This window comes from Salvelinus alpinus, chromosome 14, assembly GCF_045679555.1.
Source record: "Salvelinus alpinus chromosome 14, SLU_Salpinus.1, whole genome shotgun sequence".
Lineage (NCBI taxonomy): Eukaryota > Metazoa > Chordata > Actinopteri > Salmoniformes > Salmonidae > Salvelinus > Salvelinus alpinus.
The window spans coordinates 39,662,358-39,689,496 of record NC_092099.1 but is presented as its reverse complement, the minus strand read 5'-3'; the positions used below and the strand labels follow the sequence as shown (position 1 = coordinate 39,689,496).

The 27,139-nt window shown below is 43.5% G+C and overlaps 1 protein-coding gene across 4 annotated transcripts in view; it reads right to left on the bottom strand.

Moving 5' to 3' along the window:
• The window catches only part of LOC139538910 (unconventional myosin-Ib-like), a 136,312-nt gene that overhangs the window by 22,644 nt on the left and 86,529 nt on the right, over positions 1–27,139 (bottom strand). For all 4 annotated transcript variants that reach the window (XM_071341476.1, XM_071341477.1, XM_071341478.1 and 1 more), the window contains 11 exons: positions 25,694–25,757; positions 21,909–22,007; positions 21,240–21,343; positions 19,957–20,104; positions 13,922–14,040; positions 6,503–6,589; positions 6,275–6,340; positions 4,667–4,771; positions 1,488–1,550; positions 988–1,188; positions 88–314 (listed from right to left, as the gene is read on the bottom strand). In XM_071341476.1, coding sequence (XP_071197577.1) covers positions 88–314; positions 988–1,188; positions 1,488–1,550; positions 4,667–4,771; positions 6,275–6,340; positions 6,503–6,589; positions 13,922–14,040; positions 19,957–20,104; positions 21,240–21,343; positions 21,909–22,007; positions 25,694–25,757 — 1,283 coding nt within the window. The remainder of the gene's footprint in view (positions 1–87; positions 315–987; positions 1,189–1,487; positions 1,551–4,666; positions 4,772–6,274; positions 6,341–6,502; positions 6,590–13,921; positions 14,041–19,956; positions 20,105–21,239; positions 21,344–21,908; positions 22,008–25,693; positions 25,758–27,139) is intronic.

The following is a 27,139-nucleotide window of genomic DNA, read 5'->3' as shown; positions in this document are numbered from 1 at the left end:
GATCACAATACTGTTCCGTTTGAATACATGATCCTCAGAGTGAACAGTAATTTACCTGATGTAGGTGGGGTTCTAGGTTTACTGTACCTGATGTAGTTGGGGTTCTTGCTCTGCAGGTTTCTCATGAGTCCCCCTACAGAGACCTTGAACTGGAAGCCTGCGGTGGGGGGTCTCTTCAGGTTGACCTTAGCAGGGTTTCCCTCAGGAAACAGCTGTCTCATCAGGCTGTGGGTGGCCTTGTACATGGCCTGAGACAGGTCTCTGTACAGCAGGTCATTGTTCTTGTCTACAAAGCCCTCCACACGGTACAGCACCTAGACCACAAGACAATTATGAAAACACCAAGACAGTGATGAAAATACTCAGACACGAAGCACAGGAAAATATCTGTTATTGCCCCATAAAAAGAACGACAACCCAGAGGGAGGAGGAGTAGTAGTACTTTACTGTCAATCCTAAACGCATCCTGAGGAAATACTTGCCATGGATTGAATCCGATTAATACAAATGCAACACTGTTTGTGGGGGATGTTGACCAAATGGGGATTATAAGTCTATTTACCCAGAGTGTCTTTAAAGCAGGATATATTCTGGGCTATTCTGGTCCATCATGTGTCAAGGAAAACCTCTGCATTACTGATCTTTTTTTTTATTAATTTTTTTTACAATCACTGAATGTGATGCATTCCAGGTAATGCTCTTAACCCAATCTGCACGCTCCTCTCCACTCTGCTCGTCTGACTATAATCAGTATTGATCCTATCTTTTCTCCTCGCCAGTGATTACCAGAGTGTCATATCTAGGTTATACATGTCTATGATGCAGTGATGGGGTTAATTTATCCATTTAAATTCAGTCAAGTCAGGAAATAAACCTAAAATTGGACTTGGAAATTTCAGTTTACTTCCTGAATTAAAATGGAATTGACCCCAACCCTGGGTCCCACACAGTCTCCCAGTATATGTAAAGTGTGTTTCTCATCCCTACTTTCCCAGCGTAGTGTTGGATGCGGAAGCAGCTGTGAGGCAAGCTGTGGTCTGTCAGGAACTTGGAGTTCTTGCTGAGGCGACTCTCAAAGTGCTGGTGCTCAGCACAGATGGTGTTGAGCTTGTCTAGGAAGGTGTCATCAGTCACTGTGCCTGGCCTGAGACATTCCTCATCCAACATGGCCAGGATACCATTCTGGTTCTGCAACAGAGGAGGAGAGAGTGGGATTATTATAACACATTCCTCTTAACATATTATTCTGAGAATACATTCTTTAAAATAAATTCTAAATGTACGATACAGTATTATAATTGTTCTAAACAGAGTCAACTGATTACAGACCAAAGTTAACCCATATTTGAGGTAATCATGTCTGGTCATTAGTGATAAACCATGTGTATATCATGGAAAATTGTTTCAAGGTAATTATTCATGTATATTGTGAAATTGCTTTTTTTTGCTTTACAAGAATCAGATGACATTGAGGGAGACCGACTTACATTCTCAATGAGGTCACAGATAACGGCGTTGTTGAAATACTCAATGTTGGTCCATTCAATGCCCTGTCACAAACAGAGAACAAGAGGTTACAAACAGGTTACTATTTTCTCTTTTTCCCCACTAACTTTCACTTATGTCTTGGGCTTTCCAACAAAGCAATGTCCTGTAGTGTAATCCTGACCTCACCTAGACTTACTTATACAGACCTGAGTGGCTTAAGAGATAAACCCACTGACCTTCAAGACTCTCAGACAGGCAGCTAACCAATGGGCCATAGAGTACCACAGTACGAGTCATAATACCCATATAACCTAGCAATCAAACAGGGAAATGGTTCCAATCGTTTATCCACCATTCATTTTCCCCCATAGGGGATTTTAGAAACCCTTAAAATAAGGGCTGTGTTCTGTGTAGGCTTACCCTAGCGTGATGTTCTGATAACTGTGTAAATCTCTCTAGGACAAGATTACTTTTATCAATATATTTGCTTTTATTTACCCCCCCAAAATGAAATACTAATTAGCTGCTAATGTGGCTATCATAAAGAACTACAAATTCCATGATTCTGGACGAGAGGGACAATTCAAGGCAAAGGTAAGAATCTCTGGATTAACTACATATTGTTAGCTAAAAGTATTAATGAATTAATTTGTTACATTTCTTTAAGTGGACAATTCTGTGAACTGTCTTGTGTAAGTTTTAAATTGACAATACCTGTTAGCAAAGGTATCAGCTAGAGATTACATGCAGGAGCTTGCAGGGATGTGTAGTCTTGCATGTCTAATGGTAGAAAAACGAATGGAACCATTTCCCTGTTTGACCGCTAGGTTTTAGGGCTATTATGACACCTCAACTGTGGGGCTCTATTTAGTCAACAACTTACAGAACAGAGAATCAAAATGCGTCATACCGTAAAAAAAAAAAACGCTTTTCTTTCAAAAACATGGACATTTCTAAGTGACCCCAAACTTTTGTACATTAAAATAACAAATTGATCAGAAATATAGTGCAGACATTGTTAATGTTGTAAATGACTATTGTAGCTGGAATATCTACATAGGCGTACAGAGGCCCATTATCAGCAACCAAATAGTACCCGCAAAACACCAGTCTCAACGTGAACAGTGAAGAGGCAACTCCGGGATGCTGGCCTTCTAGAGTTGCAAAGAAAAGCCATATCTCTGTCCAGTGTGTGTTCTTTTGCCCATCTTAATCTTTTCTTTTTATTGGCCAGTCTGAGATATGGCTTTTTCTTTGCAACTCTGCCTAAAAGGCCAGCATCCCGGAGTTTCCTCTTCACTGTTGACGTTGAGACTGGTGTTTTGCGGGTACTATTTAATGAAGCTGCCAGTTGAGGACTTGTGAGGCGTCTGTTTCTCAAACTAGACACTCTAATGTACTTGTCCTCTTGCTCAGTTGTACACCGGGGCCTCCCACTCCTTTTTCTATTCTGGTTAGAGCCAGTTTGTGCTGTTCTGTGAAGGGAGTAGTACAAAGCATTTTCTCGTACATGGAATAGTCTGAATTTCTCAGAACAAGAATAGACTGACGAGTTTCAGAAGAAAGTTATTTGTTTCTGGACAATTTGAGCCTGTAATCAAACCCCCAAATGCTGATGCTCCAGATACTCAACTAGTCTAAAGATGTCCAGTTTTATTGCTTCTTTAATCAGAACAGCAGTTTTCAGCTGTGCTAACATAATTGCAAAAGGGTTTTCTAATGATCAATTAGCCTTTTAAAATGATAAACTTGGGTTAGCTAACACAACGTGGCGTTGGAACACAGGAGTGATGGTTGCTGATAATGGGCCTCTGTATGTAGATATTCCAGGAATATCAGGAAAACCAGGACATTTTTAAGTGACCCCAAACTTTTGAACGGTAGTGTATATATAGAAAACTTGATTGCTGACAAGCAAAACATTTTGGGACTATATCAACAATGGATTACTGAAACAAATACCAAAAGATAGTTTTGGGTGGAATTTTCTTTTAAGCAGTTCACTATGTCTGATAGTATCTAAATCATTTGTCTGGCCTGACTGACCAAAGCCATTCAGTCAGATCTGCTGTTGCTGGTTTAATGGGTTGACACAGCTGTAGCTTGGGGTTTAAACAGTAAGAGTCCTTAAAATATATTTTCTATTCAATGTATATACATTTATATACACCTCAATAAGAGCACAAGACTCAAGAGCACAGCATGTTTCTGAAAGAACGTGCCTGTTTGAACAACATTAAAAATGGTGCCGAACCACAGGGCTTGGGCTGGGCTTTGGAGCGCTATGACATGTCAGGGCTGGTAACTGGTGGTTCTGGCAGACTTGGTCTATGTGACAGACAGGGAAGACCAGGTTTGGGGGCGGGGCTGGGTTAGCCATGTGGGGATGCGGATTCTGCATCCTGCATCCGGATTCTGCATCCCTCCTGTCTCCCACAGTGTAGTATTTTCCCATGCACTGATGTTGAGCGAGGCCAGGCAATGGAATATCATGGAGGGGAGGTCAAGGGAGCAGCACTCACATACTTAGAGCTCTGAAAGCAAACAGAGGCCTGAGCCCCAGGGGAAGAAGTCTGTTTACCCCTGCTGGAGTGAAGGATCACTTCAGTCCCCAAACCCACAGAGGAGAGGGAGAGAGATATGGAAAGAGTGGTGAAGAAAGCAGGAGAGAAGGTTGAGGGAGAGAAAGGACTAGAACGATAAATGAGGTGGACAATAGAACATGGAGGAAGTGCAATGGGGTACAGAGGCAGAGAGGAAAGAAAAGAGTGAAAGAGCAAGAGGTACATGAAGTGAACGGGAGCGACTGGACAAAACAGAGTGATATAGGCATGGTCAACATCACAGCCCAGACGTACTAGAACACTGGTTGACAGGCCTGGCTCAAACTACAAATGGACCTGTTAGCGTGTAAAAGTGAAGTGTCAGGGGGGCAGAGGGTGCTATGGTTGTGGGTGAACGGTGCGAGGTGGATGGCTTTATGGGGCAACTCCCTCCTCTGTGGATGCCAGTAGATTAGTGTCTAATGAACACGACCCAAACTAAAAAAGGGAGGGACCACCTGTACTACGTGGTCCAATAAGTAACACTCATTTTTATTCTGTTTCTACATGTTTTGATACAGTGTGCTCTACAGCCCTGTTGTTCCCAGAAAGGGAAACGGGGAACCGTTCCTTACCTCTCTGACGTACTCCTCCTGCTCTTCACGTAGCGTCAGTTCGATGAAGATCTGCTGAAGCTTCTCGTTGCAGTAGTTGATGATGAACTGTTCAAAGCTGTTGTCCTGTAGAGGAGAACACCCATAGATACCATTTAGTCTCATATTCAGTCATTAGGCCACATTTTAGCCTGTCCAGATGCAAACAGCAGGGTACCACATGGCACCACATTCAGTACTCTCTCGTCTGCCTGCCACTGTGAAATGCCCCCATCTGTTTCTGTGTTGTCATGCAGCCATTCAATAAGCTTTCGGGTCACTTCCGGGGTCCTTCTTCCCCTTTGTTGGATCACACTAGGGTAATGCCAAAACAGACCCGGGCTGGCTCCATAATTGCTCGAGCTCCATTCCTTCACCGCAATGTCACGCCAACAAAGAAAATGTCTCTTTCCAAGCAAACCCGAGAGAATCTATTTTCTCTCTCTAAACTACTGTGGGAACTGATCTACTATAAAACTGAGGCAATGCTAGCTACCAATCTATGCAACCAACCAAGCAGAACGTGTCTAGAACTTTCTATTCCTTGGTGACATTTCTCATTGCTTTACAACCACTCTTGAACAAACAAAGGACAGTGTCTTTGGACAATAAGACAAATAGCTGCCTGATCATAAAATCCTACCTGTGTTTCTTATCATGAATACATGTAAACTAACCTCGGTAAAGCTTCAGTGTTAATCATAAACTTGTTTCAAAAGGTGTTGAACAGTGAGTATTGAAAGACAGTTTGTTAACCATTTCAAAGCCCAAATTATGAAAATTATCCCCTTTCCCTATTAATTTAGATGACCAGTTCCTTTTTCATTGCAATCAACCCTACTTGGCAAACAGCATCAGCGTTGGTTGGGTTAGGAAACAATATCACTCCATTTGCTTAGGTTACAGTGGGTTAGAACAGCATCAATATGGGGCGAAGGGTGTACTGGACACTTTTGGTCAGGAAAAGCAGGCCTCACATGGCAACAGAAGGAGAGTGTTCATACATAACCTGGTCTCAGATCTGTTTGTGCAGCCTTGCCAAACACTTGGCATGACGAGGACCATAGGAGTTGACAGGACAGCACAAACAGATCTGGGACCAAGCTACTTCATACACTCTTCAGAAAAGCTCTGCTATTGAATGTCCTCTCCTTCACTTAAGATGCACCAGTACTCCTTCATATCCCACCACAAAAAAACACAATGAAAGTCCTGTTATAGATGCGGATCTGAATTAAGACGAGAAGATAGATCGCAGCATGCACACTGCACACTCTCGGCAGGTGTACTTACTCCATCCTGTCGGCCCAGACACAACAACATTCAGTAGAGAGGAATGGAATGACTTCACAATGAGTGGGGAACAGTCAGGCACATTAGGAACATGAACTCGAGATCAACTTAAAGACACACTGGACTACGGAAGTTTAGTTGCTAGTTGTTTATGTCAAATTAATAATCTCATGAAACCACACAAGTTCTTTGTTTTAGGCAAACAATATGCTTTTGCTCATGGGTGAGGGGTCGTGTGAGGTATCTCTGTCCATTTAGGCCAGGGACCCATTTGCCAAACTGAGCCATTACTCTTACCTCAAATATTTCAAAACCATAGATGTCCAGGACTCCCATCACCTTGTGGCGTGTTTTGGCCTGAGCCTGAGAGGAGAAATAGAAAGAGAAAGTATAAGATACATATAAAATGAGTCCTGTCTTACTGACACTCATTTAATCTACTTTGGTAGGGCTTATATCTTTACAGTCAATGGCTTATAGAATAATAGTTGACAAATCTGGCTCATATAATGAGACCAGACCTACCTTGATGCTTTCATTGATCCTTGTGACCAGCCAGCTGAACAGACGGCTGTAGAGGTTTTTGGCCAGGGCATCACGGGCATAGTAGGCCTAGCAAATCACAAATAAGGGCTTAGTATACAGTGCCTTCGAGAAGCATTCAGCCCCCTTGATTTTTCCCACATTTTGTTACGTTAGCCTCATTATAAAATGGTTAAATAAATACAGAATCCTCAATCTACAAACAATACTCCATCATGACAAAGCAAAAACAGGTTTAGAAATTTTTGCAAATGTATTACAAATAAAAAACTGAAATACCTTATTTACATAAGTATTCAGACCCTTTGCTATGAGACTTGAAATTGAGCTCAGGTGCATCCGGTTTCCATTGATCATCCTTGAGACGTTTCTACAACTTTATTGGAGTCCACCTGTGGTAAATTCAATTGATTGACCTTGATATGGAAAGGCACACACCTGTCGGTCTATGTAAGGTCCTACAGTTGACAGTGCATGTCAGAGCAAAAACCAAGCCATGAGGCGGAAGGAATTGTCCGTAGAGCTCCGAGACAAGATTACGTTGAGGCACAGGGTACCAAAAAATTTCTGCAGCATTGAAGGTCCCCAAGAACACAGTGGCCTCTATCATTCTTAAATAGAAGAAATGTGGAACCCCCAAGACTCTTCCTAGAGCTGACAGCCTGGCCATACTGAGCAATCGGTGTGGCAGGGCCTTTGTCAGGGAGGAGTCCAAGAACTCGATGGTCACTGACAGCGCTCCAGAGTTCTTCTGTGGAGATGGGAGAACCTTCCAGAAGGACAACCATCTCTGTAGGACTCCACCAAAAAGGCCTTTATGGTAGAGTTGCCAGACGGAAGACACTCCTCAGTAAAAAGGCACATGGCAGCTCGCTTGGAGTTTGCCAAAAGGCACCTAAAGACTCTCAGACCATGAGAAACAAGATTCTCCGGTCTAATGAAAACAAGATTAAACTCTTTGACCTAAATGCCAAGCATCACGTCTGGAAGAAACCTGGCACCATCCCTACGGTGAAGCATGGCGGCGGCAGCATCATGCTGTCGGGTTGTTTTTCTGTGGCAGGTCAAGATCGAGGGAAATATGAACAGAGCAAAGTACAGAGAGATCCTTGATGAAAGCCCCATTCTGAGTTCCTGAGCAGGTTATGGTTCACCTTCCAACAGGACAACAACACTAAGCACACAGCCAAGACAATGCAGGAGTGGCTTCGGGAAATGTCTATGAATGTCCTTGAGTGGCCCAGCCAGAGCTCGGACTTGAAACCAATCGAACATCTCTGGAGAGACCTGAAAATAGCTGTGCAGCAACACTCCCCATCCAACCTGACAGAGCTTGTGAGGATCTGTAGTGAAGAATGGGAGAGAAACAACAAATGCAGGTGTGCCAAGCTTGTAGCGTCCTACCCAAGGAGACTTGAGGCTGTAATCGCCGCCAAAAGTGCTTCAACAAATGGTCTGAATAGTTAAGTGATATTTCCATTTCCTATTTTTAATACATTAGCAAAAATGTAAGTAGTACTGTTAAAATGGTTTTTGCTTCGTCATTATGGGGTATTGTGTGTAGATTGATGCAAAAACAATTTAATACATTTTAAAATAAGGCTGTAACGTAACAAAATGTGGAAGTGAATACTTTCAGAATGCACTGCATATACATTGAACAAAAATATAAATGCAACATGCAACAATTAAAGATTGTAGGACAAGCAAGACATAGCATACAGACAGAGCAACATAGGACAAGCAAGACGTAGCAGACAGACAGAGCAACATAGAACAAAAAGCAGCAAGACAGCAGCAATTCATAAAAGCAACAAAGTGTTTCCACACCTCACAAGCTACAGACAACAGACAACAATGAAAGCGCCAATACACAGCTAGGGATTATGTTCACAAATCTGATTGACCTTTAGCCATGTCTTCATGCATTTTGTGAAAGTGTGATATGTGGTGCAGTTATGTGTGTCTGATGGCAGTGTATTCCAGACATGGGAAGCTTTCACAGAGAAAGCTGATTTACTAAAGGTGCTTTTCCTTAAGGGAACTATACAGTCACCTCATAGCAGACCTTGTGGATCTGCTGCCATATGTTTGGGTTTTCTGTTTAACAAAAATACTGAGTGGAGGGGGAGCCAGGGCATTTAGGATCTTGAATACAAGACATGCGTCGGTGTATTGCACAAGATTTTCCCAACTCAGGAGCTCATGCTTTCTGAGGATGTAACAGTGATGATGGCTATTGCGCTTCCTATCAAGCACTTTGAGAGCCTGTTATTGGACAGACTGAATAGGTTTAAATGTTGTACAGCAAGCTTGGGCCCAACCAGTCAAGCAGTATGTTAAGTGGGGGAGTATCATAGATTTGAAGTACAGTTTTGCTACCTCTGTCGTCAAACAATTTCGTATAAATCCGAAATTAGCTAGGTTGAATTTGGTTATATGAATTACCTTTTTCACATGCTTTTTAAAAGAGAGGTTGGAATCAAGTATGATGCCAACGTACTTAAAATCAGATACCACCTGAAGCTTCTCCCCTGACACATGGACATCTGTTGCCCTCTTTGTGAAAAACATGCAAACTGTTTTTTTCACATTGAGATACAAACACGAGTCACTGAGCCACTTTGTAACCTGGACCATTCCAGTAGTGAGTTCTTGTGCAGCTTGTTGTTTGCGCTTTGCATGCACATATATCACTATATTATCTGCATACATTTGAACTTCAGATCCAGTACAGACAGAAGGCAGATCATTAATGTACAGGCTGAACAGGAGGGGCCCCAGTATTGACCCTTGGGGCACGCCCACATCATAGCTAAGAGTGGGCGACAGCTCATTGCTCACTCTGACACACTGAGTTCTGCCTTCAAGGTATGGTTTCATCCATCAAGGCATCGGGGGAAAAGTTGAACTTAAACTGTTAAAGGCGGCTTATGGTAGATTAACATTCAATTATCTGGAAACAGCTCTGGTGGACATTCCTGCAGTCAGCGTGCCAATTACACGCTCCCTCAAAACTTGACATCTGTGGCATTGTGTTGTGACAAAACTTCCCATTTTGTTCAGTAGATTTTAGTGCTCTCATGCAGAAAGAAATATAGCTGTAGTAAATATCTCTGGTAAATGCTTGTAGTAGTGTGGCATTCAACTGGGACAGGGATAGATCAGTTTTTATGGATGTGAAGTGACAGTCAAGCTGTAATTCCAGCTGTAGAATGTTTCTCATTCCAACCATCCACAAGGGAACAAAATTATACATTGAGCTGTCTGAGGAGGTGTGTCCTAGCGTGGGCCGAATAGCATCCCTATAGTTATGGAGGCTCATCCTCTGGCATACAGCCACACTGGAGTAGAGAAAGGCTGTCATTCATCATGTAAACACACACACGCAAACACACACCGGAAGAGGTGAACTTGCAGTGACAGAGCGCTGTGGCATGGACAGGACCAGGCATAACCTCCGTAACAAACAAACACTTCTAGGAGGTGATGCTTAGACTGGTGATGTGCTATGGATGAGCTGGTGATCCTTTAGTTCGATAGTTCCTCCAAGGGCTCGAACCAATGTGCTCTGATTTATTGTCTCAGCCTGGCCTTTATATACCCTTCTGTTTACGCCATCTGGCCGGATGTTTGTGAAGATAAGAGAAAGCACACAGTACCACCAGGGGAGGGTGTCCCGGTCTCAAGGAGTCAGATCTGTAGCCTGGTCCCAGATCTGTTAGTGCTGTCTTGTCAATTCCTATGGTCATTTTCACAGCAATTTAGGAGATGGCAACACAGCACAAACAGATCTGGGACCAGGCTACCAGAAAACTGCCAAGGATGTTTAAAATCACACTTCAGGAGGAGTGAAGCTCATCCCTTCATACTAACCTTCTTAAGCTGCTTTTCTGGAGAACAGAGAGAGGACTAGAGAGAGGACTAGCCCCTGACATTCTTCTTCTCATCACCAACTGAATGTTGCCTGCACTCAAACCTCCAGCATAAGGAGAGGAAACTAGCTTCTATTCCTATATGTTTATCCTAAACATGAATGTGCCTGACTGCCTGAACTCACTAACCTCCAAAACCTGGCCTACTTCTGCAATTTCCAGGGGAGAATTCACCAAATCCTCATCCATAATGGACATGTTTCCATGTACAGTAGATGGGGATAGGAAGTAAGCTAGCCAGAGAATTAAGTCAAAGGGAAATAATCCTCTCATCCACCCACAACTGCAGTGTGAAAACATCCCCTGGGACTTAGTCTGTCAGTGCTATCATGAAAGTAAGTGTGTTGCTATACACTGATGACAGGTGGTCTTGTTTGGCTCAGTTGGTGAGGGCATGGCGCTAGCAAAGTCAAGGTTGTGGGTTCAAGTCCCACAGAGAACAAATATACATACTAAAATCAATGCAGTGTCATATGGGAACATGGCTCCGGGCAGCCGAGCGGAAATGGAGGAAAACTCGCCTCCCTGCGGACCTGGCATCCTTTCACTCCCTCCTCTCTACATTCTCCTCTTCTGTCTCTGCTGCTAAAGCCAATTTCTACCACTCTAAATTCCAAGCATCTGCCTCTAACCCTAGGAAGCTCTTTGCCACCTTCTCCTCCCTCCTGAATCCTCCTCCCCCTCCTCCCTCTCTGCTGATGACTTCGTCAACCATTTTGAAAAGAAGGTCGACGACATCCGATCCTCGTTTGCTAAGTCAAACGACACCGCTGGTTCTGCTCACACTGCCCTACCCTGTGCTTTGACCTCTTTCTCCCCTCTCTCTCCAGATGAAATCTCGCATCTTGTGACGGCCGGCCGCCCAACAACCTGCCCGCTTGACCCTATCCCCTCCTCTCTTCTCCAGACCATTTCCGGAGACCTTCTCCCTTACCTCACCTCGCTCATCAACTCATCCTTGACCGCTGGCTACGTCCCTTCCGTCTTCAAGAGAGCGAGAGTTGCACCCCTTCTGAAAAAACCTACACTCGATCCCTCCGATGTCAACAACTACAGACCAGTATCCCTTCTTTCTTTTCTCTCCAAAACTCTTGAACGTGCCGTCCTTGGCCAGCTCTCCTGCTATCTCTCTCAGAATGACCTTCTTGATCCAAATCAGTCAGGTTTCAAGACTAGTCATTCAACTGAGACTGCTCTTCTCTGTGTCACGGAGGCGCTCCGCACTGCTAAAGCTAACTCTCTCTCCTCTGCTCTCATCCTTCTAGACCTATCGGCTGCCTTTGATACTGTGAACCATCAGATCCTCCTCTCCACCCTCTCCGAGCTGGGCATCTCCGGCGCGGCCCATGCTTGGATTGCGTCCTACCTGACAGGTCGCTCCTACCAGGTGGCGTGGCGAGAATCTGTCTCCGCACCACGTGCTCTCACCACTGGTGTCCCCCAGGGCTCTGTTCTAGGCCCTCTCCTATTCTCGCTATACACCAAGTCACTTGGCTCTGTCATATCCTCACATGGTCTCTCCTATCATTGCTATGCAGACGACACACAATTAATCTTCTCCTTTCCCCCCTCTGATAACCAGGTGGTGAATCGCATCTCTGCATGTCTGGCAGACATATCAGTGTGGATGACGGATCACCACCTCAAGCTGAACCTCGGCAAGACGGAGCTGCTCTTCCTCCCGGGGAAGGACTGCCCGTTCCATGATCTCGCCATCACGGTTGACAACTCCATTGTGTCCTCCTCCCAGAGTGCTAAGAACCTTGGCGTGATCCTGGACAACACCCTGTCGTTCTCAACTAACATCAAGGCGGTGACCCGTTCCTGTAGGTTCATGCTCTACAACATTCGCAGAGTACGACCCTGCCTCACGCAGGAAGCGGCGCAGGTCCTAATCCAGGCACTTGTCATCTCCCGTCTGGATTACTGCAACTCGCTGTTGGCTGGGCTCCCTGCCTGTGCCATTAAACCCCTACAACTCATCCAGAACGCCGCAGCCCGTCTGGTGTTCAACTTTCCCAAGTTCTCTCACGTCACCCCGCTCCTCCGCTCTCTCCACTGGCTTCCAGTTGAAGCTCGCATCCGTTACAAGACCATGGTGCTTGCCTACGGAGCTGTGAGGGGAACGGCACCTCCGTACCTTCAGGCTCTGATCAGGCCCTACACCCAAACAAGGGCACTGCGTTCATCCACCTCTGGCCTGCTCGCCTCCCTACCTCTGAGGAAGTACAGTTCCCGCTCAGCCCAGTCAAAACTGTTCGCTGCTCTGGCACCCCAATGGTGGAACAAACTCCCTCACGACGCCAGGTCAGCGGAGTCAATCACCACCTTCCGGAGACACCTGAAACCCCACCTCTTTAAGGAATACCTAGGATAGGATAAAGTAATCCTTCTAACCCCCCCCCCCCTTAAAAGAGTTAGATGCACTATTGTAAAGTGGTTGTTCCACTGGATATCATAAGGTGAATGCACCAATTTGTAAGTCGCTCTGGATAAGAGCGTCTGCTAAATGACTTAAATGTAAATGTAATATGGGGTAGAGTCTAGTATTAGAACCAACACTGGGTGTGGATACAATGGCAACATGTGGGATTACATTGTATGAATGTAAACGTTAAGTTGTTTATTGATTTCGTCTACGTATGTTTTTTTGTATGTTGGCAAAAAAAGATGCCAAAAATATATACTGTATATTACTAAAATAAATACATAAAATCAATGCACTCCCACTCACTGTACTGTGTGGTGATAAAAGTGGCATACATTAATAAAGCGATAATGCCCGAGAAGCCAGTGTTAGGAGAATATATTGGCACGGGTGTTGTTAGGCCCGACATAGAAAATGTGCTCTCTCATCAGATGAGCTAGCCAACACAGCTAACACAATCACTTCAAACTGATGTTGGAAAGACTGCAAACTAGCTGCACTTTGTTTTGTTTTACGTTTATTCAATTGATATTTCTTTGTATATAAATCCATAAAAATTAGGCCAGCTGTTTCATAATTTCGACTGGCTAAGAAACGCTGCCTGCCTGTCTGTCTCCTCCTGACCCCTACACGTTCATTACTATGGGACAGTGGGAGATAAAATTTGAATATTGAAACAATGTTGCTAATGTCAGAGAGACAGACGGCAAGGTTTATACAAATCTCAGCTGTTGAAAACAAAATTTTAGACTAAAAGAAATGTGAGATAATGTCTAGATGCTTTTTATAGAGGAGATAAAGTTTATAACTTCCCTGCCTGGGCTGATGAGACAGTGGATTGCACAGTCAGATGGAACAGAGTAATTAAGCATTTTAACGTCATAGCTTTAGCCGGTGGTAACTTGTGGAATAGACACCGGCTGGAAAGCGCTTTTAACCAATGAGCAATCAGGATTAGACCCATACATTATATACACACTCATGTTTAAATAGATAGAACTAAAGAAGTGTGATGCTATACAGTGCTGATCTTCTCACCTGGGCCACGTTGAGTGTGGTAGACACCTTCTCCATCTTGGCTTCCACGGTGCGGTAGCTGAAAGCCCTCTCCAGCACAGACTGCTCAATCCCCAACAGCTCACACATCTCCTTCAGGTCTGGAAAATAGAACAGAGGAAACACACACACACTCACTGACAGAACAACTGACACAAACGCTCAATCATAGAGCTTTGTATACAGGCCGAAGGCAAAGAATAGCTGTATAGCAAACAAAATAGGCAATGACTAGATGAAACGCTTCAATAAAGGAAATCTATCCCCTGTGAATAAGGAATCCATATCAATGTTAAGCTTTACCAACAATGCCACTTGATGCCAGTATCACGGTTCCAGTGGGTAGCCATAAGGGCATTAGCTAAACCCTTTCCTTAGAGAGATAAGGTGATCTACTCTGAGATCTCAGACGATCTCCTTTAGGAACAGTGTTGTCTCCTGGCCAGGATACCCCAAAGCAGCCGGATGGAGTAATGTTTAAGAGGAGTTAGTGCATTAGCCTTAATGTATTTAGGTATTTAAAGGTAAATTGTCTCACTCAATTGTCTTATGTAAGAATAGTGTTGTTGACAAATGTCTTTGTGTATAGTGACAGCTGTCAAATGGTCACAAGGGGAAATTCCATGAATAACCTAATGTAGAAGTGTGGAGTTCATGATTCACACCACAGGCCATGTGGACTTCATGATTCACACCACAGGCCATGTGGACTTCATGATTCACACCACAGGCCATGTGGACTTCATGATTCACACCACAGGCCATGTGGACTTCATGATTCACACCACAGGCCATGTGGACTTCATGATTCACACCACAGGCCATGTGGACTTCATGATTCACACCACAGGCCATGTGGACATCATGATTCACACCACAGGTCATGTGGACTTCATGATTCACACCACAGGCCATGTGGACTTCATGATTCACACCACAGGCCATGTGGACTTCATGATTCACACCACAGGCCATGTGGACTTCATGATTCACACCACAGGCCATGTGGACTTCATGATTCACACCACAGGCCATGTGGACTTCTTCCACTTAAGTGTATCCTGTAGATTAGAAAGGAGTTTTGTTTGCAAAGAAAGAATGCAAAGTTGTGCCACGGCTGGGTTATTCAGACATGCAAAATATTACATTTGCTTAATAGGGGAGAGCTGTTAGCAGTTACATAAGTAGGCGTACTGTACTTACCATCAGAAAACATTGCATACTATAGACAACTGTAGTTAAGGAGTGAATGTTATTCATAAGGGTTACAAGGAGAAAATAGGACCTCACCCAATTTAAAATGGATGGCCCTCCATATTTCACCTACACCCTCCATGAATGCTTGAAGGATAAAAACAAGTGACCATCCCCTATATCCAAGATAATAATTAATGTCTACCATTTACCCTTACTTCTCAGACAGACCAGAGCGCTAGACATGCAGTTTCAGAAACCATTCTTCGTCCTGTAAGCATTACAGGAATTTTGATAGTGCACAGAGCTGCGGGCCAGAAGGTTGTGGGATCTCGTTTATAGTCAAAGTTTTGCATTAATCTATCATCGCATTTGCAGGTCCCAGAAAAAATGGCCTTATGAACATTCATGCAGTTTTACAGCCTTTTAAATATTAGAAGGATATTTTGTTACAACACACAAATTACCGAAATTACAGGGTAGGAATGGACAGAGATAGGCCTGTGTGTTCATCGTATCATATTTCTCCAATGTCAAATCAGTGTGTCTTGTTTGTAACAAAACTGTCCCTGTTTGCAAATAATTAAATCTGAGATATCATTAAGAATCTTTTGGTACAAAAGTTAGGCCTACATTTCCACCCCAGACAGAATAGGCCTACCAATGGAGAAAAATGGCAGCTTTAACTGCTCGCTATTCTTCTTACATGGCTCAACCCAACGAGAGAAGGTCACAAGTGTTTCTCTAAAAGCTGTTTGGATTTAAACATCTTCTATTGTACAGAAAGTGAATAGCTTAATCAATTGATTTTAACAAAATTAGATGCAGAGTCTATTTTTTGAATCCTTGGCAATAGAAGGTTGTAGCTCAGCCTCTGAATGTTTAAGGAACAAAATAATAATATTCCCATATGCATCAGTCACGTCTTTCCCGTGTATTTTACAGCTCGTTTCTAGCATGAAGCATCGCGGAACAAAGCACTGTTAAATTTCACATTATATAAATCAGATGGGCTTTATTTTCTTCAAAATATTAAGCTAACAATGGGTAGGCCTGCTCTTTTTGCCATTTTCCTTAATTCAAAGGTAGGCGTATGGCATACCCTCATATCCCTTCAATTCGAGTCTTGGATTTAACTGAACAGCCCTTCACTGACACGGAAGTAGGCTAATTAAAGAGTGCATTGTGGGTGGAGGAATTGACCAACAAATGTATGGAGCCTATAACTTAATTTCATCTGTCAAACAGGTAGGCCTACCTCTTACTTTTAAGACAGGAATAAATACACTCCCTCACAAAGCCCTCTTGTTAAAAGTAAAGTCCAATTAAAATTAAGACTTTAAATGCTTACTCAAATTTGACTACTTTCAGCGCCCATGAGGTGTCCCTTTCTATTGATTGTTTCATGGCTAATGCTTCAAGTTTCAGCTTATTGTGAGGTCAATAACTGATAAAAACAGTTGAAGTCAGAGGTTTACATACACTTAGGTTGGAGTCATTAAAACTCGTTGTTCAATCACTCCACAAATTTCTTGTTAACAAACTATAGTATTGGCAAATCGGTTAGGACATCTACTTTGTGCATGACACAAGTCATTTTTCCAACAATTGTTTACAGACAGATTATTTCACTGTATCACAATTCCAGTGGGTCTGAAGTTTACATACACTAAGTTGACTGTGCCGTTAAACAGCTTGGAAAATTCCAGAAAATTATGTCATGGCTTTTGAAGCTTCTGTTAGGCTAATTGACATAATTTGAGTAAATTGGAGGTGTACCTGTGGATGTATTTCAAGGCCTACCTTCAAACTCAGTGCCTCTTTGCTTGACATCATGGGAAAATCAAAAGAAATCAACCCAGACCTCAGAAAAAAATTGTAGACCTCCACAAGTCTGGTTCAGCCTTGGGAGCAATTTTCAAATGCCTGAAGGTACCACGTTCATCTGCACAAACAATAGTACGCAAGTACAAACACCATGGGACCACGCAGCCATCATACCGCTCAGGAAGGAGACGTATTCTGTCTCCTAGAGATGAACGTACTTGGGTGCGAAAAGTGCAAATCAATCCCAGAACAGCAGCAAAGGACCTTGTGAAGATGCTGGAGGAAACGGGTACAAAAGTATCTACATCCACAGTAAAATGAGTCCTATATCGACATAAGCTGAAAGGCCGCTCAGCAAGGAAGAAGCCACTGCTCCAAAACCGCCATAAAAAAGCCAGACTACGGTTTGCATCTGCACATGGGGACAAAGATTGTACATTTTGGAGAAATGTCCTCTGGTCTGATGAAACAAAAATAGGACTGTTTGGCCATAATGACATCCTTATGTTTAGAGGAAAAAGGGGGAGGCTTGCAGGCCGAAGAGCACCATCCCAACCGTGAAGCACGGGGGTGGCAGCATCATGTTGTGGGGGTGCTTTGCTGCAGGAGGGACTGGTGCGCTTCACAAAATAGATAGTATCATGAGGAGGTAAAATTATGTGGATATATTGATCCAACATCTCAAGACATCAGTAAGGAAGTTAAAGCTTGGTCGCAAATGGGTCTTCCAAATGGACAATGACCCCAAGCATTCTACCAAAGTTGTGGCAAAATGGCTTAAGGACGACAACGTCAAGGTATTGGAGTGGCCATCACAAAGCCCTGACCTCAGTCCTATAGAAGATTTGTGGGTAGTGCTGAAAAAGCATTTGCGAACAAGGAGGCCTACAATCCTGACTCAGTTACACCAGCTCTGTCAGGAGGAATGGGCCAAAATTCACCCAATTTATTGTGGGAAGCTTGTGGAAGGCTACCTGAAACATTTTACCCAAGTTAAACAATTTAAAGGCAATGCTACCAAATACTAATTGACTGTATGTAATCTTCTCACCCTCAGGGAATGTGATGGAAATAAAAGCTGAAATAAATCACTCTACTATTATTCTGACATTTCACATTCTTAAAATAAAGTGGTGATCTTAACTGACCTAAGACAGGGCATTTTTTACTAGGATTAAATGTCAGGAATTGTGAAAAACTGAGTTTAAATGTACTTTGCTAAGGTATATGTAAACTTCCGACTTCAACTGTACATCATGAGCAAGGAACATTGTTTTTAATAAAATCAATCATAGTATTAGCAAGGTATCAAAGTTGTCCTCCGGTCTTCCTTCTCATCTTCGCACTCTCCTTTTTAAACTGAAAACATAGGCAAAAAAATTAAAAATACGGACGAACCCTTTGACTTCCCTCCTGAACTGCCACTGTAGGCCTACACAGCACAGCCATTGGTTAGGCAGCACAAAACATTTTTGATCAGCAAGAACAGAGCAGGCCTGGGATCAGGGTTGGAATATCAATTGCAGTATGTAATGCAGCCTAGTTGTATTTACACCATCCCATTATCTATCTTAGAAATAAATCTTTGCGCTGTGCTTCTCCGAGCATGCAGTTCGTAGCCTTTAGTTTATGGATCATTTGATTGAGACTTGATATTGGGTGCCCAGCAGAGAGTCAGATGAGGGCAGTGTCATGCACACAGCCATATATAGCCTAATTAGCAACTCATTCTAAAACACTGAGAAATATTGAAATTTCATTGATTACCAATTACATGTCCCTTCCCTGGACTAGATTTTTAAAAAAAATACTAAACCCTCCCCTTGACTGAAATTGAAAAAGCATGACCCTCCCCCATTAACCATTCTTTAAATTTCGATCCATCCTTAAGCCGGGTGGACACTACATGACTTTCAAATCCTAACATCGCTGAGCCTCTCACATTAAACAACCATCTTTCCTGTAGGTTGTTTTGTCTTGACAACGCAGTGGTGCGCACACTAAATGATCTGGCACAGACAAGGGTCACACTACAAGATTCTTCACTTGGTTGTGAGGATTGTTGGATACCACGCTGTCTGGCTCAAAGCAGCCTCAAACATTTTCAGTCCGACATTCATGCTTGACAGTGTTGAAATGTCTAGCCAACATTTTGAATTGAATAATATTGCGTGTGTACTTCAGAGCTGTAACGATTTGACATTTTGGCTTTGGTTAAAGTCAAGTACAGATGCAGTCATCGCTCCTGCTCGAGAGTCTACACATTCTGGGTGACGCAAAACATCAATCATTTCACTGGCTTCTTCTCTGGCGAGCTCTCATTGGCTATTGCTGATCACTTGTCATTGCACATCTCACACTACAAGAGCATTGCAGATTTTTTGCTGATAAAATCAAACCTGGTTGAAAATATCGGGAGGTCTGGGGCTATTCAAAGACGAGATTGGTAGCCCTCAGATTGCGTCTATGAGCCAGTCACATTAAACGAGCGTCAGTGACGGCCGCGTGCCCTGAGTAGGCAAGGGGATTTTGGTTTAGATCTCAAAAACTTGTCTGGGACAGCTAAAATCAGGGCCAAAAATCATGTAGTGTACACCTGGCTTTAGTAAACCATGAAATGAAACATTAACCCGTAGAGGGCAGTGCAACAACACATAGGCTACTGCTGATGGAACTTACTGGTATGGTTAGTTGTGGAGGGGATTACCATTGGTCAGTGGTTATAATATAACTGATACGTTACAGTATGCTTATTTTATAGCGTCTATTTTGTACGTCCTTCAATTGACCAGACAATGCAAAAACAAAAAAATATTTTCTACAACCACAATACATTATATTTACATTTTCAAGATGTAAGGGAAATCCACATTCTTTGCTATCCAAAGGGGGCACAAAAGTTTTTTAAAAAGTGAGATGTGTACGCATGTGTACTGTAACAGGACATTGTGTCCCACCGTAAAGCTGTTGGTTGTCCACTCAGACCATTGTCTCACCATTCTTGTCCTTGACCCTGCTTTCGTCGAAGCCGTTGACCCTGGACTCTGGTTTGAACTCAATGTTCCCCAGTTTGAGGACGGCTGCTACCAGCTCTAGGACCAACTGCACCTCATCCTCCATAAAGCCCACAATCTGCATTGCATTCTGGGAGAGAACATAGAGAGAAACAGCCCATCAGACACTTAGCCAAGGCAGGGTGCAGAAGAACTAATCTTGATCAGTTAATGAGTAGTTATTTGGGATGCAAGGTGATTTGAAGATCAGTGATTCTCCTCAGTCTGACTTTGATGTTGACTACATGTACATTGAACACACACTAATAACAAGGACAACAGGAAGAAGAGTGAGTATCTGGACTGGAGAGGGAAGAGCGAGACAACTAGTGACAGAGGGCAAAGTGATGTGGACTGTGGTTGGGGAAATATTTTAAATGATTAAATGTGTGTTACTGTGATTTGACACCGTTGTGAACAACGGTGAGAGAAGACTGTAGCAGGCTGCCTTTGGCTCCAACAGCATCATATCCAGTGGAGAGGCCTATTTTGGTATAGCACTGAACTCAATCGTGTTGAGTTGGACTACAGCTGAGACGTGGCCTGCTCCCTTATTGAGAAAAGTACTCATCCCAAATGGCACCCTATACCCTACAATACTTTTGTCCAGGGCCCATAGGGTGCATTGTATATGCAATAGGGTTGTATTTCAGACGCAACCACTGCCACAGAGTCCAAGGGCAGCAAGATAGTGGTTTGGGATAAAGGGAAGGCAGGCACCTCATAACATCCTCTGTGTGTTGTCAACAGTAAGTGAGTCAAGAGGAAGAGGGGCTGAGCGACTGCACATGGTGACCATGCTCTGCAGCGACAGCCTCACATGTCAGTGTGGGAGGATGCAGCTGCTGTTTCTCCCTCAGGTTTCCCACAGCAGCACAGAAACGGGCAGCCAGACTGCCACTGTGTATTCTAAAGCATTTAGCTATTGTTTACTGTTGGGAAGGCCTGCACTGCAGGTGAAATTCCCCCTTGAGTACTAAAAAGTGGATATAGATAGAAGTTACATAACAGGGGGAGAGGCTGTAGAGGCGGCTAGCCCATAATCAACCCTGGGCTGGTAAGGAGCAGGTTAGCATGGACAAGAGTTACCTTAATCCAATCAACCTGCTCTGGAGATAATGAGCTCAGACCAGCCCTTACCCTTTGCCACACGCCTCAGCTAAACCAAAAATTACAATGACAGACAGGAATTAGTGTGAGTGAGTGAGTGCGATAGAGTGTCCCACCCTGACGGTCCTAAAGCTTGCTGCGTCGTCTAGTCCATTGACGGTGGCTGAATCCAGACTCAGGTAGTTGTACTTACTGAAGTCTCTGTCCAACTTCAGCTTCGCTGTGGGCCAGAGAGACAAACACACATGGCTTTAGCATGGCCTATTCAGTCAATGCTGGTGTGCAGGTGCTATACACGCACACAAACATTTCAGAGTAGCAGTTTCAATGGGCACCTTTAAAGGCCTGAATCAGGTATCAAAGAAAGCCATTCCACTGCATGGTGTATTGGATTACAGGTTACATTAACTGCTGCTAAATCAAGTCATTTGATATTTGTCCACCATGAGATATTGTTCTCCTTCAACAATACTGCCAAACAGTGGCTGAGCTCCAGCTGAGAACACATAAGCCATACTGGTTTCACAGTCTTTGTTCTCTGTACTTAATCACAGGTTCATGTTTAAGTAATGGTCACGTAACCAAGACATTATTCCGTTCGATAACTCGTGACATTATATTTAGCGCCGTTTCTAAGTGTCATTACATATCTTAAACATTCATGACCGTTTCTGAGATGTTATGATACATGTAATGAAGCTTCATAACATGTTAATGACGTCATACAGGTGTTATAAGCACTGGTGTCAAATGAAGTGTTACCGATAACTGTGTGTATAACTTACTCAGGGTGTCACCTGAAGCTCCAGAAAGAAGCTGGTAGAAGATGTGGAAGTTTCTCTCTCCTCTTGGCTGCTTGCAAACCCTGGACTTCTCCAACAAATCTACGGGACAACAAAAATACAGGGGATTAAAAAGACACGACTGTTATAAAGAGAAATAACAACTTATTTGATGAGCTTTCTACACGTGCAGGACATATAAAATATTCCATTCAATGAGCTAAGAACACAACTGATATTTTACGTCTACACATGGTCAGTGTCAGACCACATCTGTAGTGCACGGATCAAATCAAATCAAGTGTATTTTATATAGCCCTTCGTACATCAGCTAATATCTCGAAGTGCTGTACAGAAACCCAGCCTAAAACCCCAAACAGCAAGCAATGCAGGTGTAGAAGCACGGTGGCTAGGAAAAACTCCCTGATGGATGTATCTCCCTGTTATAGCCAAATATTAGTGTTTCCAAGGTGACCGAACCATGGTCATGTTGGCGTTTCATTGTTCATTGTATAGAAGTGGAGCCTCCTAGCCAGCCGGCACAAGAAGACTCCGAGGAGGAAACCATATGAAGAGATCAAGTCAGCTGCTCCTCCATGGCTAATGACCAACTACAACAACACCTATATTGAAAGGATATATGGGATGTATACTTATGATACTAAGGAGTTCAACTAAGGAATGGCATCCTCGATTAATTACACATGAACACACTTTTGTATTTATTCAGTTAATGCTGTGGTCAGAGTTAGAGCCCAAGGTCTTTCAAGTTGATCAGAAAACTAAGAACTTGGTTTTGAGTTTGGTAATGGACAGGCATAGAAAATCCATGTTTGCTTGACAAGCCAAGGTATGTTGAAGATAGGGCTATATTCCGCCCTGGGACCTGAGTAGGATGCCTGTTGGCATTCAGCTACGAATCAGCTAAGTCCTGATTCATCTTCTCAGCAGGGGCATTAACTGCTTGAAGAGTCAGGAACCACTTCATAATGAATTTACACCCTCTCTGACACAGGAGGTCAATAGAACGTACGTGTGTGTGTATATATATGAGTGAGCCCCGGGCGTCAACAGCTATAAGGTAGGTGGTCACGAATCGGTGCCAGCTATTGCTAGCCACGCTTCAACGCCACATGGTAGTCACTAAGTGTGTGTGTGTTAAATACTAAGTGGTTCTCTCTGGGTTGTCTGTCAGCTCATCAATAACGTAGCATCTTTTACAGAGCGACAGACGAGCCGAGCGATGCGTTGCCTCTGAACTGTAATCAAAAAGGGGACAGAACATGGATCCTTTCTTCCTCTCTGCCAAACCTTGATATATATTTTCTAACACTGAGTACATACAAGACTATGAAGTCTTGCAATGAGACTATTCTCTGCCCCCCCCCCCCCCGTCATAAAAAATGTTAGTCTTAATTTGTGGCTCCCCTTGGCTTGTACCCTACGAGATTCACATGTAACTGCCTGCAATCATCCTATTGACCAGACCAAACTCACAACAGTGAGTTCCAACAACAGAAAATAAGACACAGGAACACGAAATGTGGCTCAAGAATGTTCTGAACATCCAGGGTCTGCCCCACAGGGGGCTCTTTTCTCTGTTGTGACCTTTCCTCTTTTGTACACTGGAAGAGTTCAGCCCTGTTATTGCTTTTCACTACTAAGGCCGCTTCGCTATGGTTTTCCATGCCTGCTGTAAAGCATTTGTCAAATTTAGAATGGTATTATGAACAAATATTTAAGGAGAAATGTCAGACATGCTATATACTGCAAATTAAGAATGGAAGTCCTGTCTTGCTGTTTTGACTAGGGTATAACAAGCACCAAACGACTGGCCATTTGGGCATTGGAAACCCTCTTCCTGGCACGTTACCACTATTCAAGTCTACTTTGTTATCGCAATAGTGTAAATGTTAGGGTACCAAACTAATTCCCCAATGACATAAAGTTAAAAACATAAAACAAGATTCTCAGTCCAAAGTTCAGCACATACAGTTTGACACATTATCCCATACAAAACTAGCGTGCATGTATGTAGTGTCCTAAACCCTTCTCCACTGTGGCCTAACCCTAGCTGCTCCACTATACTGTGACCATGTCCTAGAGCAGGGGTCCTCAAACCTCTCCTGGGGACCCATAATCGTTCCATGTATTTGATCTAGTCATCAGCTAACATTTTATTTAAATTGTCAACAAATTATCAGGCCTTTGACTAAGTGAATCATGCAAGTTAGTTCAGGGCTACAACAAAATTGTGAAATGTCTGTGGATCCCAAGGAGAGGTTTGAGAACAACTTCCCTAGATGTGTTCCTGCTCTATATCCGCAGTTAAAGAAGACCTTCAGGTCATGGAGCAAGCTGGAGATGGTGTGAGTGCCATAACGAGCTGTCAGCTGACTGTGCTGCAGCAGCAACAAAGACCCAGAGGAATTTATAGCTTGTGACTTCTGAGAAGCCCTCAGGCAGTCAAGGCCTTTCCCCTTCCATCCATCCCAGTCTGTCCTTCTCGTCACTCCATCCTAATAAACATCTCCTTGTAATGGACGGTCTTCATTAGCTACTCCATAATCAAATTTCAATCACATTTATTTATAAAGCCTTTCTTACATCAGCTGATGTCACAAAGTGCTGTACAAAAACCCAGCCTAAAACCCCAAACAGCAAGCAATACAGGTGTAGAAGTGGCTAGGAAAAACTCCCATGAAAGGCCAGAACCTGGGAAGAAACCTAGAGATGAACCAGGCTTTGAGGGGTGGCCAGTCCTCTTCTGGCTGTGCTGGGTTGAGATTATAACAGAACATGGCCAAGATGTTCAAATGTTCATAGATGACCAGCAGGGTCAGATAATAATAATCACAGTGGTTGTAGAGGGTGCAACAGGTCAGCACCTCAGGAGTAAATGTCAGTTGGCTTTTCATAGCCGATCATTCAGAGTATCTCTACCACTCCTGCTGTCTCTAGAGAGTTGAAAACAGCAGGTCTGGGACAAGGTAGCACGTCCGGTGAACAGGTCAGGGTTCCATAGCCGCAGGCAGAACAGTTGAAACGGGAGCAGCAGCAAGACCAGGTGGACTGGGGAGAGCAAGGAGTCATCAGGCCAGGTAGTCCATAAGACAGAGAGGACAGTGGAGTATGTGTGACAGATCAACCACTCTGTTTCCTGTGACCTCATGGCTGAATCTCTTCACGCCAGACAAAACATGAACATGAGACAGGACGAAACAATAACAGAGGTTTGGATGGGCAAGATAGAGCGACAAGACGAGGCACTGCAGTCAGAAACTAGTCTTACATGATTTAATGTGTATGTTTGGCAACTGTTTAGGTTGTTTTAGTTTGCTTCCTCACCCTCTAGTTCCTGAGTGTCAATGACCCTCCATTGACTGGAAACAATGTAATATCTTTGATCGCCATCTCTCTTTGGTGAGCCGACCAACCGGGCGTGCAGGGACAGCATGTGGAATGTGACACGCTATGATCGACCCCCATTCCCCATCGCTTCCCTTCTTTCAGGCCCTCCCCTCTCTCTATATCTCCCAGTCCCGCTCTATCTCTCCCTGGATCTGGCCCTGTGGTGTATGGTGTGTGAGAAACCATTACCAGGGTGGGATGACTTACTGGGGGATGTAATTGAGCCAACTGTGTCAGTGGGATATAACAGTGAGAGGGCTACTCTATCACTACCACGCTCACATCAGTGACATGACAGAGCTAGAGGGATGGAGGAGAGCTTAGCATGTGGCAATTATATTGCAGCATAACGTGTGTGTGTACTTTATAATACTCACAGTTGCTAATAACTCCACCCAGAGGGTCTCCTTTGAAGTCAAACTCAATGTCCATGTATTTTCCCTGCAGAGAAGAAGAGAGAACACAGTGGTTAGAAGTGCCTGACAACCACTATATAGGGAATAAGTGCCATTTGGGACACACCCTTGTCTCTGATTTCCCTCTATGACCTTTTTTCCTTTTAGCAATGAAGTGGTTTTCCAGGCAGCCAAAACAAGATAAAAAAGGACCAATGGGATGAGTCGGGCACAGGGCCCACCCCTTGATGACAGAGCATTAAGGTCTTTAATACAATGGCAACTTCACTTTGGAGCACTGACATTACCACAATGCCCTGGTGTGGCTTTAAAGTTATTCTCACTATGCATTTCAAGATATGTAACTATCAAAATACAGAAATCATCCCTGTATGATGCATTTTACATGATGCAAAATGCATCATACAGGGATGATTTCTGTATTTTGAAAGTTACATATCTTGAAAACTTGATTGCTGACAAGCATAACATTTTGGGACTATGTCAACAATAGACTAATGAAACAAATACCAAAATATCGTTTTTGGGGTGGAGTTTTCCTTTAAGTGATATTCTTCAGGAATCAATGGGTAAATATTAACAACTGAAATGCCCATTGAACAGATTCCCAGATCCCAGGCAGTAGGTAAGAGGCAGCTCTCATACGCACAGGCAGGGATCACTGCAAACCTCACTGAAATGAGCTTTACGTTACCTGAGGGAATAGAAAGGAGAAAGGAGTTTCTCTTTAAATTCATTTTGAAGAAGTCGTTTTGTCTCCAGGCACTAGACCTGTTCATAAAGTCAGCTGCCAAATCACACATTGGTTTGCTGTGACGTAATGGACCGTAAGTGGAGGAAATGCCTTTGTTTCTTCTCCCATTTGAAAGGTAAGTAAAACAAACCATCTCGCTCACTTTCTCCCTCTGTTCTGTTTCAGGTTTGGAATAGAAGTTATAAATGACAGTGGGCCCAGTGTCTTCATGGCCGTTTAGATTTTTCTTCCTTTTATTTATAGCTGACAGTTCTTCAAAAAGCTGTAGCTTAAACTGGCAATGGACGCTGCCAGATTCAACAACATCACCAGTCTCTCTGCAGGGGGAAGAAACAGGGCAAACATTCGGTCCTCGTTTTGAGGAGAGGAGTTTGGACAAAATGGCATTCAGTGGAACACGCAGGAGGTGCTCATCCAGCAGTTTATACCAAGGTTACCTAAATATAAACAGATCAGGCATAATCCCAAATGATTCCCCTGCTATGATATCCTAAACCTGAGCACAGGCTAGGGCCAGATAGATAGGTACACCATGGGGTTGGTGAGTGAGTGGCACAACCTTATGGATGCCACAGAGGCCGTATAGTTTGGTACATGGAGCACTTGTACTCCAGACTAAACTGACTCATGGGACATTTAAGTTAAGATAACAA